Source organism: Rhinatrema bivittatum, chromosome 11 (genome assembly GCF_901001135.1).
Source record: "Rhinatrema bivittatum chromosome 11, aRhiBiv1.1, whole genome shotgun sequence".
Classification (NCBI taxonomy): Eukaryota; Metazoa; Chordata; class Amphibia; order Gymnophiona; family Rhinatrematidae; genus Rhinatrema; species Rhinatrema bivittatum.
This window is the reverse complement of record NC_042625.1, coordinates 82,654,654-82,670,537: the sequence shown is the minus strand read 5'-3', so window position 1 is coordinate 82,670,537 and position 15,884 is coordinate 82,654,654. Positions and strand designations below refer to the sequence as shown.

Genomic DNA, 15,884 nt, shown 5'->3' with positions numbered 1-15,884 from the left:
AAATCTATTCCTTCTTCAGGACCTAGAGAACTAACTTTAGATCTAGGTACATAAAAGATTTTAGACAATACCATTTCTTGATATGAGGAAATTTGTAATACTTCATTCCTATATTTCCGTAGTAGCTCAGCAGCCGATAAAAGTCTGGTGATGGGAAAGTTTAGGAACCTGAGATTCTTAGCTCTGAAAACGTTTTCCAAACCTTCAAGTTGTCTAGACATCACCAGACTATCTTTAATAAAGGATGTATTTGCCTCTTGTAAGTTCCCCACTTGTGTATTAACCACAGAATAATTACTTTCCAAATTATTTAAGCGGGTTGAATGGTCTTGAAGCATATTTTTTGTTTCTGTATTAAAGGACACAAATTGTGACATAGCCTGCGCTAATAATCTCTCCATACTATTCACAGATCTCCAAACATCCAGCAATGTCACATTTTTTAAATCGGGCAAATCTACATTTAAACTTTCCATATTAACTAAAGAAGTAGCCGCTGCCACTGGAGTTTCCATATGTCCAGTAGCTACAGATAATTCCTTATTTTGAGGATTACCATTAATTAAAGACAGTGCACTTAAATTATTTAAATCTCTTTCATTAGTACTAGAGTCTTGACTTTGGGGCGATGAATGGTGACCGGGACTCTGAATTGAGCCCAAAGAAAAATATACTTCGGATTAGGAATTGAAAAGTCAGAATTTAACCTTCTTACAAATTGTGAGTCCATAGGACCCTCTTACCACCGACGTGGCAGGAATTGAGGGAAAAACCTTTCTTTCTTTTCCTGCCCATGTATTCAATAGGAACAAGCTAATGATGGAAAAAATCACAGCAAGAAGCGCGCCCCTTAGGCGCGCGCCAGCGACTGCGCGCCGCAGATCCCTGGTTATATCCGGTCTCACAGTCAGGTGGTTTCTCAGGGGGGGCATGGCTCAACTCGTTCCGGTAAGGGAAAAATTTCAGCGATGTTTCACAGGCTCACTGCAGTTCCTCTGGCCGATTTCCTCCAGCGGGAGGAAGTCTCTCCAGGTGCACTCCCCTGCAGTTTAGTTTTTATTTGATTTATGTTCCGCTTTCCAGCACTTCAGAGTGGATTACATTCATGTACTGTGGGTATTTTCCTATCCCCAGAGGGCTCGCAAATTAAAGGCCTGATTCATCAAGGCATTTTCCCATAGACAACAGAATGGGAGAATAACCTTTAGTGAATAAGGCCTTAAGTTTGTAACTGAGACAGTGGAAGATAAGTGTCTTGCCCAAAGTCAGAAGGAGCAGCAGTGGGATTTTAAACTCTGGCTTCTCTGGCTCTAACTACTAGGGATGTGCAAAGCCCGAACATTTCGGTTCAGGCTTCGCTTTTGGCCCGCCGTAGGAAATATCGTATTTCCTGTGGTTCGGGCCTTTGTAATTCGGGGGGGGGGGTGGGACCCAAATTTCAGGTTAGTGCGCACTCCCGAATTTTGGGTTAGTGCGCACTAACCCGAAACCAAATTTTTCCCGAAATTTTGGGAAAAATTCGTTCGGGTTTCAGGGTCCCTGAACCAGGACAAATTAGGCAATTTCAACGAAATTCGTCCTGAATGATAGCACATCCCTACTAACCACTAGGCGAGACTCACGTGCACTTGGTCAAACATCTTAAACCTTTTCTCCATAGCTCAGAACTGAGAACTATATTGCAGGCCGTGGTCCTGACGCACTTGGTTATTGGATGTCATAGGTGGGACAGGGCCACTCCCTAGCTTGTCACTTTGCATCAGCCTCCAGTGAAACTGTGCACAATCTTTAAATTCCTCACGGTTATATTCAAGGTATTGCGAAGGGTGGAACCAAAGCGTCTTGTAGCTTGGGTTGCTTGGTGCGTCCTACCTTGGTAATGAAGATCTAGCCAGGGATCCTTTTTAAGAGCCAGTTCTCGTAAATAAACTTGACTGGTCTGTAGCAAAGAGAGATCTTTTTCTGTTAAAGTCCCTGCAATCTCCAGCTCCGGAATAAGTTGCTTCCTGAACTGAGAGATGGAATGAATTATTAGACCTCGCACAAAGGCTTAAACTTCTTTTTTCAGCCTAATTGTGGATCTTAGATAAAGGTTTGAGATTTTTTTTTCCTTTGCCAGATTTCAGAACTTATTAGTGATTGTTTTCAGTAAGGCTTTCCAAACTTTTGCAAAAGTTAATTGAGTTTTTAGGTTATCTTGATCTGATGGGGATGCTGATCCATTTGGTTTGATATCTGGCCACGCTTTACAAATGGCTATTTACTGGTTTGTATATTGTTTTACTGTTTTTTTTATGTATTTTCATTTAGCTGAGACTATTTATATGATCTTTATTGCCATATATTTTATATAGTTTTATAGTTTATTTTTGCAATTTGATATTATAATATTTTAGTATTTTATGGGGTTTTATTATGTGGGTTTGTAAATTTGTTCTATTATTTTGATATTCATCTTTGCTGTTCTCTGTGTGGAGCAGATTTGCAACCCTGTAAAGGTGGCTAATTCTTAAATTATTTGGAGCTTACCCAGTAGTGTGTTCTTTTGGGGCTAGGAAGACAGTTCTTCCACTGGGAGTCAAAACTTGCCATAAATAGTTAGTGTGCTGCTAGGGATCTGTCATAGGCAGGTTAAATGTCTTCCTTCAGTCTCTCAGAACATAAGAAGTGCCATGCTAGGTCAGATCAATGGTCCATTGAGCCCTGCATCCTGTTTCCAGCAGTGGCCAATCCGGGTCACTTGGAAGTACCCAGATCATCTTTCTTGTTGTTCATTCCCACATGTAGAAGGTGGCAAGCCCCATGGCTCACCCAAACTTACTGTGTACATTGCTCCCCACTGTAAGTGATCACAGTTCATAATTTACATGTGATTTGAATGACAGGACTTGCAGTTAGCTAAGTAGAGAAATTAAAATAATGTATCTAACTGATTTTTTATATTTTGGCCTGGCAGTTTCCTCCTGTTCCTTTTGGGTTTCTAGCTCAATCTGAATGAATAAATAGGTTGGATTTATATAATGCCCTTTATCCATAAAGAATCCCATAATGTTTACAATTACAATTCTTCAGAAACTTACATATACTTCATCTGAAGCAGGAAGTATTTTGGTACCATTTTAAGTGACTCATCTCCAAGGTGGCTTCCAGATGGGGGAGAGATGAAAGGAACAATATTGTATTTTGTCATGCAACAGAGTCAGCTGGTCTCTAGGTACCTGGCATAGTGGAGGTCACTATTTCTCCCCTGTTGAGCACCTAAATGTAGACCCCTATTTTTACTAGGCACTTAAATCTTAAAAATTGGGTTGGGCAAGCTTGGAGTAAGTTAGGTGATCAGCACTGATTTCCATTGTAGGCATCTACGTTTATGAGAAAGAAATAGCCAGCCTAGATTTAGGAATCCTTCTTTTATGCACCAAGGTTTATGAATTTCCAGCCTATCATTTAGGTGCTTAAGTATGGCTGAAATTTCATCAAACTTTAGGTGTATAAACCTGTGGCACCTAGGTCATCTTCTTTTTGAAAATCTTCATTATGAATAGGCAGGAGTCTCGGACTCAAGGTGCAGTTGCTAATTTAACCTGTGAATTTTCTAATTGGATGTTAGATATGAAATCTTTTATTGTAAAAGCAATGATCTTCTTTTTGTGGGGTTTTTGTTTTTTGCTTTTTACATCTTTCTTTTTTTTTTCGGTTACAGAAATGTGGGAGATACTTTCCTCAGCGTTTTGGAGATGAAATGCAGAAGATGGGGAACCTGAAAAAAAGACCTTTCTAGTTCTACTGAAAAAAAAAAAGAGAAAAATGGCTGAAATGAGCCCTGAAGTCTTCAGTTCTCAGAGTCCTTCATAATAAGAGACATTGCAGGTCACTTTCTCTTTGAAGGTTTGCCATTGTCAACTAGAAGTAAAATGGCGAGGTTTAAAGCCTTAACCAACCTCGCAGGAAAAATATTTGGACTTAAAGTTTTGGAAAGTTTTCACTCTTTGAAGTACCTTGTCATGCATTTCCAATGTGAAACTTACTGAGCTGAACACAGCAACTTTTTTTTTTTAAGTCAAAGAGCTACAAGTAACGCTGTTGTAAAATCTTAAGTCAACAATCATCTTTGGTGGCTACAACTTCTGACTTGATGTTGACAGAGGAAGGATTGTGAAAAGGATACTTTTTATTGTTAATAAATGAAGCCTGCCAAGGCCTTCCAAAAATAGCATTCAGAGTCCTCTTTTCAAGGTCATGGAGCCTGAGCAAAGCCAGAAGAGCACAAAAAAGTCTGTGGAAGGTCTTAGGAAGAGGCTCACAAAGAGGGAGGCTGTGCAAGAGAGTACGTTGCCTTCGGTGGCATGCCAGGAGAGCACCGCTGCTTCTGAGCAGGGAACCTCCAGTAGTGCTAGTATATCTCAGCAGCACTTTTCAACCACCTTGAAAACTCCCAGAGAGGGAGCACAGAAGAAAGTCAGGAGGCCAAGGCAGCCCAAATGTTCCTCATTTGAACATTTGCACCATGCTTCAAAGCAGCGGCCTGTATCACCAGCATTTGTATCTCCTGGAAAACTAGAGTATAGCCTTGAAGGGCCCGCATGGCAGCTTGTAGATCCAGTACAGCCGGGGCCCTCTCAGCCCTTTACATCCTCTGGACTTCACGCTCGTGGTCAGCTCATTCCATCCCAACCATCTATCATTCCCAGAGAGGATTTGCCGTCTGTTCAGAAGGTTTTTGTTCATCGACCCTCCCAGGTTTCCTTAAAACATTCTGATGAAGTGCATAAGAAAGAAAAGAAACCTCAGAAACCAGGAAAATACATTTGCCAGTACTGCAGTCGACCTTGCGCTAAGCCAAGTGTTCTCCAAAAACATATCAGGTCGCATACGGGTGAGCGTCCATATCCCTGCATTCCTTGTGGCTTCTCTTTTAAGACAAAAAGCAATTTGTATAAACATAGGAAGTCACATGCTCACAGAATAAAAGCAGGCCTGGCCTCAGGAGTTGGATCAGAGATGTATACGTCCAGTTTGGACTTGGAAAGAATTGGTGGGGAGGAATTTGAAGAGCCTACAGAAGGTGAAAGCACAGACTCCGAGGAGGAGACCGGTGTGGCATCCAGTCATTTGGTTGACGTGTCTCCCAGGCAAAAGCACAGTCTCTCATCTAGTAGCATATATGGTATGGAAAGCCAAGGTGCTAGCCATGAATTCTACTCATCATCACATTCCAGTGTATCTCAGCCCCCTGAAGACAGTTCCCAGTTTGCGGAGCCATCTTCTGACCATCCGAGCCAGAAGTCAGAAAATATGCACACTATAAAGCAAAAACTTGCACTCCGATTAAGTGAGAGGAAGAAGGTGATTGATGAACAGACTTTTCTTAGCCCTGGGAGTAAAGGGAGCACAGAGTCAGGGTACTTCTCACGGTCAGAAAGTGCTGAACAGCAAATTAGCCCACCCAATACAAATGCAAAGTCTTATGCTGAAATTATTTTTGGGAAATGTGGGAGGATTGGGCAAAGGACTGCAGTTTTAGCCCCAACAACAACACAAGGACTGCAGCAGGGTTCTACTGAGGAAAAGCCTAGTACGGTCCCACTCTCCATGCCTAGAACACAGGTTATTGAACACATCACTAAATTGATTACAATTAATGAAGCTGTTGTAGATACCAGCGAAATCGATAGTGTAAAACCAAGGAGGAGTTCTTTATCTAGACGTAGCAGCATTGAATCTCCAAAGTCTAGTGTCTATAGAGACCCATTTCAGCTTGATATCAAATCTTCTGGATCCAGCAGCCAGTTGGAGACATCAAAATTGTTACTATCGCGTGGAGAAAAAACTAAGCCTGAGCAATCGTTCTTGTCACTTCAGCAATCCCACAGTGCCACAGAGACAGCACCGCTCCTAAGAAGCCACTCAATGCCTTCTGCTACATGCACTACAAGTTCCCCACATACATTTAGAGTTAGTTATTCATTTGATGACAGAGTTATGGAGCCCGATGTCTTAAGCCGCAGTCAAGTGTTTTCTTCACACCCTCGAATGCTAAGAAGACAACCAGCAATTGAGCTACCTATGGGAATGGAATATACTACAGAAGAAGCTGGCTCAATAAGTAAAGATGCTGTTTGCAAACTTGGGGAAGAGCATGAATCCAAGGAAAGTGATTCTTCCAAAAAGCCAAGGAAAGGTCTTAAAGTTAAAGGGTTGGTATTTGAATGTAATATTTGTGGTGCTAAATACAAGAAGAGGGATAATTATGAAGCCCATAAAAAGTATTATTGTTCAGAATTACAAATGCTCAAGTCTCCTTCTACAGGATCTCACACCCCTTCAGAAACTGGAAAAGCTCTTGCAGAGCATGACACATGGTCACAGACAATGCATTACAAGTTGGGGCCTAGTTTAGAGCTTGCACCTTTAAGAAAAAGACGTAAAGAAAAGAGCCTAGGAGATGATGAAGATCCACCAATGTTTAACATGCCTGAATCAAGTAGCAGCCAAGTAAGTCAGTTTACTAAGCCAGCCTCATCTGATACTGCTTTAAACTTAGCCCGCGATACCAGTAAATCACCAGCAGATACAAGTGAAGCCAAGCCACTGTCAGATGTAAGTGAAGGTTACCATTACAGAACTTCCTCACAAGGATCAAGTATGGAAAGTTTAGAAAAAAGAACAACCTCGAAAGAGATCTCTGTAATCCAACATACCAGTTCTTTTGAAAAATCAGAATCTATGGAACAGCTTAGTGGTGACGGGGATGATAAACCTACATGCCAGGAATCCTTACAACCACCAATCGAAAAGGCTCGACCATCCCATTCCTTGCAGCCAAAGTTGGTACGCCAACCTAACATCCAGGTTCCTGAGATCCTTGTCACTGAAGAGCCCGACAGACCAGAAAATGAGCCTGAGCCTATCCATAAAGAACAAGAAAAAGAAGAGTTTCAGTGGCCACAGAGAAGTCAAACTCTTGCTCAGCTTCCTGCTGAGAAGCTTCCTCCAAAAAAGAAAAGACTACGCCTAGCAGAAATGACTCAGTCTTCTGGAGAATCTAGTTTTGAGTCCATAACGCTTACTAGAAGTCCAAGCCAGGAAAGTAGTGTATCGCATGCTTCTAGTCATTCCATGTCATTTGAACGGGAAGAACCCAGTAAATCAGAAACTGCTGATCCATCTTCAGAATCTAAACCTGTTGGCTCTCACATGTTGACTGTACCAAGTCACCATCATCATACTAGGGAAATGAGAAGATCTGCTTCAGAACAGACACCCAATTTATCCCATGCTTCTCAGATATCGGAAAACCGCAGCAAATCTTTTGACTATGGAAGTTTGTCATCGTCTTCCACCTCCTCATGCCCTGCGGTCTCCTCAACAGTAAAAGAAAGGAGAAAGTGTTTTTTAGTTAGACAAGCTTCACTTAGTAGGCATCCAGAACATGATCCAGACATCATGCCCAAAGGATGGCAAAAGCTGGAAGAACAATCAACATCTTCAAGTAAAACCAGTGTCAAAAGCAAAAATGTGTCCCATTCATCTTCATCTCAAGGAGAGCAGTCAGGTGATAAATGTGAGCTAAAAGACAGCCCCAAATCAGTATACTCCCTTCCATTGACTGAAGCACTGCAGGTATTTCATCCCCCAATGCCACCACTAACACTTCAGGAGAAAACATATTTACCACCAGAGCTTTCTCTTTTTCCAATACAACATATTTTACAGCAGTCAGGACACGCTTCAGATCTGTTCTCAACATCTGGAGTCTCAGACATTCTTTCAGTTCAGTTTCCTATTCCTCAGATCCCACCTTCCTTGTTTCAAGCACCACAGCTTCCTCTCCAGCAATCGCTTCTTCATCCAAGTCCGCTTCAGATTGCCCACCAGCTGATGTCTCATCCAACTGAGATACCTTTCAGACAGCACCCGTCATTTTTGCCTGTGCATTATCTTGGTTCTTCACCTATTTCCTCTGCATTTTTCCTGCCATTACAGTCCCAGTTTGCTCTGCCATTGCCTACTGAAGTCAGTGGACATTTTCATCAAAGTAAAACAATGCCATCAGCACAAGTAGGTTCCTCCAGTCCTCCTTCATGTAAAGAGTACAGTGGGGATGGTAGGCTGCATCCCCTGCCTCTTAGTACCTGTCCCTCAGCATCTGAAGCAGCATCACAACTGGTTGTTTCTGAGCAGTCAGATCCTGTGGTGTCCCTTGTGGTTCCTGTCAGAATTCAGACTCACATGCCATCATATGGCAGTGCAATGTATACTACTGTTTCTCAAATTCTAGACACCCAGTCTGACTGTAGTTCATCTCTTGTGCTTCATAAACTTGATGACATTCAAACCAAAGGTGTTCGTGCTATAAATTTCAGTTTGGCACAAATGATAACAGATGAGCCAAAAAGCCTCTTCCAGGCTCCATTTTTAAGAGTGCCATTACCAGCAACTGAAATAAGGGGGTGCATGGCATTGAGTTCATCGTGTGAAAGTATGCTGGGATTAGACGGAGGCCCCTCCACGGCTGGTGGAAGCAAACGCATGCTCTCTCCTGCTGGGAGCCTAGAACTCACCATGGAAACGCAACAACAAAAAAGAGTTAAGGAAGAAGTCGTTTGTGAAGCAGATGACAAACTAGAATTACTACAGCCACCAAGTACGGAAGAAGGGAAAAGGCCAGATAAAGCTCAATTTATCACACCAGGTCCATGCAGAGTAGAGGGAGAGGTGCCCCCTACTTTAGCACCTAAACTGTCAAGTCCCAAGGAAATTGCAAGTCCATTGCAGCCAGTTTTGCCACACGTGGGGTCTCCTCAGTCTAAAACTTTGGACAAATATCAGCAACAGGCTGGTACACTATACGGAAGCATGTCGTGTGCGCAACAAGTGAAACAGGAAGATTGCAAGGAACTTTCTGACCAGCCTCCATATAACCCTCCCAGCACGGCGTCTCTCTCAACGGTTAGTCAGAGTGCACGAGAAGGTGCAGATAAAAAGGTACCGCAGTTTCCACGTCTTCACACAACCACTAATGTCAGTTGGTGCTATTTGAACTACATTAAGCCAAATCACATTCAGCAAGTTGATCAAAGGGCTTCTGTTTATGCCAGTTGGTGCATAAGCTTGTACAACCCCAACCTCCCCGGCATACCTACCAAGGCAGCTCTTTCTCTTCTGAGGTCCAAGCAGAAGTTAAGCAAAGAAATCTACACCACAGCTACAGCTCCGCATCTGGAAACAGACAGGCTTGTACCGTCTAGCCCCAGGAAGCCCAGAATGACAGAGGTAATATGTCTGTCTGTCTCTGTCTCTCTCTCTATCTGTCTGTGCAGCTATTTACGGTATCTACTTTGCCCCTGATTTATTTTAATATATTGTTTTGGTCTAAATAAAAATATTGTGGTTAAGTTTAAAAAAAAACAAAACCCAACTTCCATCAACTGACTACTGAAAAGTCACATCCTGGTTGGATTCTAAGTATTTATAGGTGGAACTTCTGTCTCTGTTAAGTCCTCTTAATTATGTGCTGTGTTTTAAGACATCACAATTATTGCTGACATAAAGGAATTCTAGGGTACCTTTGAATATATTCAGATATATATAGATAAGAATGTGTGTGTGTATAGATCTATAGTTGTGCGTCTTTATATATGAGAGAGTGCAACAAAGTATTAGAGAGTCAATCATGTGTGCAAATGTTGCAAGTCTTGTTATCCCGGCCTAGAGGCCAGCAGGGCAGAGACAGATTTAGATGTGGTTGCAATCACCAAGTATTGGCATAATGGAAATCAAAAGTGTGATGTGACTGACCCAAGTTATAGTCTCTGGAAGAAAGAGAGAATAGGGGGGGAAAGGAATGAGGGAGCAGCTAGTTAATGTACCGGCCAATGAGAACAGGGAGAAGCTAAATGACTGTGGGTTTGTCTTACCAAAGCCTAAGAAAAGTATTATCTACATGTGAGTAATGTATAGACCTCTGGCACAGGGAAAAGTGGTGTCTAACATGAGACATCCTAAGGATGGTGCACAAAGGGGGGAGTCCTACTTACAGATGACTTCAAGCTACCAGATGTGAATGGAGGCTACAGTATCAGATAGGTGTAAAGTTGAGAAGTCTGGATGCCCTGCAGAGGGCATTCCTCAGGCAACTAGTTGACGAGCTCACTTGAGGGAAGCTGTATTAGATCTTGTACTAACAAATGGAGACCATGTCACTGACCTTATGGGAGGGGAAAAATGTAGGGTCTAGGGACCACCTTACATTGTGGTTTGTTATTAGTCTCTAACCTAAACTGAACAATACTAGGGTAAGGGTCGATGCTGGACTTTAGGAGGGCTTGCTTCAAAAGCAGTGTTGAGCTTCCTCAACACTATCTAGAGTCCAGGATTTGGAGAATACAGAGGAGCTAGGAGCAAAAATTAGAGGAGAGTGTAGTGAGAGCAACAAGTCTCTTGTGTAAACTCAACGACGGAAAGATGAAAAAGATCAATATGGGTCTCTAAGGGGGTAGCAGAAATAACAAGGCTAGCATTCAGGAAATACAAAACCCAAAACCCCAGGGATATGCTAACAGGCAGAATTATCAGGAAAAGCAAAGAGGCAGGCAAGATAGTGAGTCAAGCAAAAGTCAAAACAGAGAAGAAAACTACCTAACCAATGAAGGGAGGAGCTAGGGCCCCCTTTAGATATATAAGGGAGAGAGTAAAACCAAAGAGAATAATAAAGCTAAAAGGAGACAGTGAGGCTAGTGAAGAGAGAAGGCAGCAGAAATCTTAAAGAAGTGTAGACATGAGAAAGGGCAGATGAGCTTAAGGCAGGATACAGGGGCATTCATGAAATGATTACAAATCCATTGACAGAAGAGAGAGTATTTAAAACACTTATCCAAGGGAGTAGATAAGGTGCCGGGACCTGATGGAGCACACATCAGAACACTGAAAGAGCCCAAGGATTTGCTGACCGTGCTTGTTATAACTCTGCCTTGGAGTTCGGGAGTTTGTCTCACTCCTCCAAAAAGCTGGAAACAGAGAAGCCAGGTAACTTCTCAAACTTTAGCAGGTAAAGCTAGAGAAACAATTTTTAAGGAAAGGATAGTATAACATCTTGAAACAGGTTGATTGCAGAAACCCGGGATTGTGTGAGGGTTCACAAAAGGGGTCTTGTCAAAGAAAGTTGATTGAGTTCTTTGAGGTAATAAAAGCAGCAGTAGTGGTGGCCCCTCTAGATTTCGGTAAGCTTCTGGACAGCTCCTTCCACAAAAAGAGTGATAAAGCTGGCTAGGCAGTCGTTAACTGGATGAGGAGCTGAGTAGTTGAGTGACCAGTGAGAACCTTTACCAGCAACATTGCAGAGGAATGTGAGGGAAAAACAGGCCTATTTGCTGATGGCACAAAAATGTGCAACAGGATAGACATTACTGCATCAGGGATCTCTACTTCAGTGCAAAAAACCCCCCAAAAAGTTATAAATCATACATCTGGGCTGCAAAGCTCCATTAGCCACTAACCAGACAGGAAAGGGAGTAATCATTTTGGATGACTTAAAGGTTGCCAGTCAGTGTGATAAATCGGCAGAGAAAGGCAATGGGTGCAGTGTCATCAACAGGAAATAGACAGTGGTAATGCTGCTGTGTAAGTGAGACTCCAGCTCAGATATTGTGTTCAGCTCTGGAGGCCATACCTTTTGTAAAGAAATTGAGAGCATGAAAGCCATTCAGAGAAGGGCTACCAAACAGTGGAGGACCTGCAACACACAGCCTACACAGTGTACTTTGCTGGAAGAGAAGAAGGGAAGGGGAGATATGAAAAATAAACATTAAAATATTTAGTGGGTTTCAAAAAAAATACAAGGGGGCATTAGATGGGAGGAAGTGTGAGAGGAAATACTTTTTCACTGATAGGGTGGTAGATGCCAGGAATAGCCTTCCAGCAGAGATGGCAGTATGCAAAATTGTACTGGAATTCAAGAACTGTTGGAGCAGATAGAAAGCAGTGGTAAGTTAAGAGAAATTCAGGAGCCTTTAAATTTGACTGAGTGTGGAAATCTAGATACTCCTCTATACCCAGAACAGTAAAAGGCTAAAAAGGGGAGATGGCAAAGCTGATGACTTGCACAAAATGGTGGTACAGCTGCATTAAGCTTCCAAGAAGAAAAGCAAGGTCAATTATCTAGAGCTTTGATTTCATATATCTTTTTTGGGAGGGTGGGGGTGGGGGGAGAATGTCAGGTTTCCTATCCTAGGCTGTAGACTAACTGGGCAGCTTGTATATAGCTGTCAACTAGGGAATATTCTTAGAGCAATGTGGTAAGGGCCAAGAAGTAGATTATGGTCAGAGCTATAGCCAGTGTACATGGGGAAAGTGGGTATGGCTGATGGTTGGGAAATATCCTTAGCTACAGCAGCATAGGTGGGGGATAACCGAGCAAACTGGAAGGGCCCAAATGGTCCTCATCTACCAGTTTACTACATATTGTGCTTTCATGCATGAAGATAATATTTAGAAACTTTGAGGTCCATATTCAGTAGGGCGGTTAATGGGCCGGTTAGTTGGATAATTTGTCCCGTATATTCAGCGGGATAAACATCCCGCTGAATATACTTGCTTAAGTTAATTTGGCTACATGTGTGGCCGGATAATTTGCTGCTTAACTGGATATGTGTAAATGATGTCCAGTTAAGCAGTGCCTTGATTAGAATGAAAAAGCTATAAAATGCAGGGGCCTCCGGGGCAATCTCATCCCCCCCCCCCACACACACGCAATACCTTAATGAAGGCCTTATTGGGCCATTCTCGTCACACCCCCCAAAACGTAGTTTTGGATCAGAGCCTGTTGTGGGGTTTTTTTGTTTTTTTTTACCAGGAGCCTGCCCCCTCCCTTTCCTCCCACAAAGAGGAGAGACGGCATGGACCTCCTTCCCATCATCCCCACTACCTTCTGGTTTTCTATTGCCGGGACCAAGAGACCCTCTGCTCTGCTCCGAACACCTCCAGTGCTGCTCTTAGACCGGCAGCGCTGGAAGCTTAAGCTTACGCTTCTAGCACTGCCCCTGGCTGTAAGAGAAGGGGGTGCTAGGGGGCCAGGCTGCTGGGGAAAAAAAACAAAAACAGGACAGGGGGCCTTGGCTCCAAAACAAAGTTTTGGGGAATGAGACAACAATGGCCGACAGGGCCTTCATAAGATATTGCGGGAGGGGAGGGGAGGGATGGGATTGACCCGGAGGCTCCTATATTTTATAGCTTTTTCGTTCTTATGACAGCCGGATATCCTTTAAAGATATCCAGTTAAGAAGCAAGCCTGCGTCTGAGAAGATCTAAAATTATCCAGCTAACTTAGTCGGATATATGCAGTATTCAGCTCGGTTAGCTGGATATCTGAACCCTCCCCAAAACACTCTTTTGTTTAATCCGGCTAAGTTATAGCCGGATAACCACTTATCTGCCTATAATTTAGGCAGATAAGTGGCTGAATATACCACACTTGCTATTTAGATGGATAACGTTTGAGTTATCCACGTAAATGGTTTTTAAATATGGACCTCTATATCCGTATAGCAATATATAGAACTGTATAGCTGTTTCACATCCAGGTGATGTTACGACACTTTGTAGTAAAGGCCCACTGTTTCATGTTCATTACTAAAGCATTTTGCCAGGAGAACATCTGTGCATGCTATAACATTGGTGCACTCAGTTGCCCCATGAATCTAGGTATTCTCTTTGCCACAGGAAATGCCAGTTATCCTTCCAAGAGAAAATAAAAATCCACGTTCCTCCATGTAGTGCACAGACCAGTCTTTAAGAGATTGCTATGAACTACATAAGGAATCAGTTTTCCTCATAATATTTCAATTGTTTATCCATCAGAATCCTTTTCTTCTCATGATTGGATAGCAGGATTAGAAAATGAATTATATATTAGATAAATCTGCCTGTATTCTTTTTTTAAAGGCCCAGTGGTTGGTTCTTCTCCTTGGTTTATTTTTCTTCCAGCTCCATCAGAATCGGTGCTGGAATTCTGGCACCGTGATCCCTCATTCACAGCGACCTGGGCATTTTTTCCTCTATTTTATTAGACCCCCCTCCCACTGTTCCTAGTCTGGTCATGGCAGCGACAGTGCTGCGCTCAGGAGCCATGCACCAGGGCTCCTTCTGGAAAGTTTAGTGATGGCCGTGACTCCCATGTCCCATTCCAAGCTGATCCGGGGTGTGGAAGACCTAACTCTGTGATCCACCTGGAAACCCTTCTGCTGGATGGCCTGCAGCACTGCCCATCTCCCTGCCTTTTTTTAATTCCTTGACTTTTTTTTTTTTTTTTAATCTTCTGAGAATGATCCAATTCTGTGTTTCATTTTTAGTCCCATAGTTGCATTTTTTTTTATTTATCCATTTTGGGTTTGTCTTACTGTCATGCCTTGTAGATTTGTTCAGTTTGATGGTTTGTATGTTTGTTTTTTTAAATAAATCATAACTGGAATACTTCAGTGTGCTCGAGGATCCCTGAAGGTATTTGGATAGTGCAAAATAAATCAAGCCAGCATGTCAGCAAATGGAAAACAAATTTGGGGTAACAGACCCCCCTATTAAAACAATTAAATTGTCTCGTAATCTGTGGTTGCCTAAGTTTACTGTACGTTCTTTGACCGCTGGCTTAATTTGTTTCAATCTTTGCCATTTCCTCAGGGGATCCCTTACACTCTGAAATATCTCCGGACCCCCTGGGCTGGCCAGAAATGCAAAAGAAATGGCATCCTCCAGGATCACACAAATGCAGCTCTTTGGAATGTGAGATGGAGTAACATGCACCAGAAGATAATTGAAACCACAACAAGAAGATAATTCAGGTGATTTTAAAATCATGGTATAAATAAACATAAATATGTACTCTCCCTTGATGCCTTGGCTGCAGGTAATAGAGCAAAAGGTAGGTCCATTAAAAAAAAAAAAAAAATCCTCGCTTAGTGACATCACAAACGATTTTCTTTCGCATATGCATTTCCCTGGAGTAATCCTAAGACTTGTATCCATTTACATTAAATTTGTTGGCTAAGGGCAGGTATGTTATAATTTAGCCAGGGCCAGGTTTGAATTTGGCAGCCGGAGGCAGGGTTGGAGAATGGGGCATGGGAGATCCTGGAGATTGGACAATAGAGGATTTACCTTACCCCGCCACCCCATAAAGTCCCAGAGTGCTATAGCTGTGCCCCTTTGAAGTGGATTGCTGGAATAGGCTCCGACTTGGCACAGTTGCCCTCCTCTTTGGCGTCTTCAAAATTTGGCACCCTAGGCCATTGCCTATGTTGCCTGTGCTTCTAAATCTGGGCCTGAATATAGCAGTACAATAAAGAGGGAAACCAAAAGATTTCAGTTCTTTTCTCCTATCTTTTGTCTTGGTCTGTTGGTAATCTAGAGGGAGGGAAAAGGTAACATCATTGTACTGTTTGTCCACCAGCAATTCCTTGCTGCCTCCTCTTGATGTTACCATTAATGCAGCTGCAACTGCTTCTTCTGGAAGCCTATTCCTCGGTGTAAGAAGAAACACCTTCCCCGGGAAGTGATGAAATTTTACATCCCTGCCCTCAGGGATGCTCTGAAAATAAACAGTACCCCCTGCATGGCCCCATTACTGTATTTTGTATTATAATAATAATAATTTCCCATATCAACCTTATTTTTCTAAAAGAAAGGAAAATAAATTGTCTGATAGACCAGTTCTTAGGGTAGCCTCTTTCGTTTAATGTAGTTGTCCTTCCCCCTGCCTTTCTGGTTCCTTGCTAATCCGTCCTGAAGTATAAATGAATATGACATGAAATACAATCTTGTGGTGGTTCTGACAAGGGGCATGCGCAGTGGTATGCTGCAGCGCTTATAGCTCAGGTCCACCCCTACATCTA

The 15,884-nt window shown here is 42.6% G+C and overlaps 1 protein-coding gene across 6 annotated transcripts in view; it reads left to right on the top strand.

The window, feature by feature from the left end:
• The window catches only part of HIVEP3 (human immunodeficiency virus type I enhancer binding protein 3), a 272,282-nt gene that overhangs the window by 208,134 nt on the left and 48,264 nt on the right, over positions 1 to 15,884 (top strand). For all 6 annotated transcript variants that reach the window (XM_029619610.1, XM_029619605.1, XM_029619607.1 and 3 more), the window contains one exon: positions 3,704 to 9,276. In XM_029619610.1, the coding sequence (XP_029475470.1) occupies positions 4,240 to 9,276 (5,037 nt within the window). In that variant the 5' untranslated portion in view covers positions 3,704 to 4,239. The remainder of the gene's footprint in view (positions 1 to 3,703; positions 9,277 to 15,884) is intronic.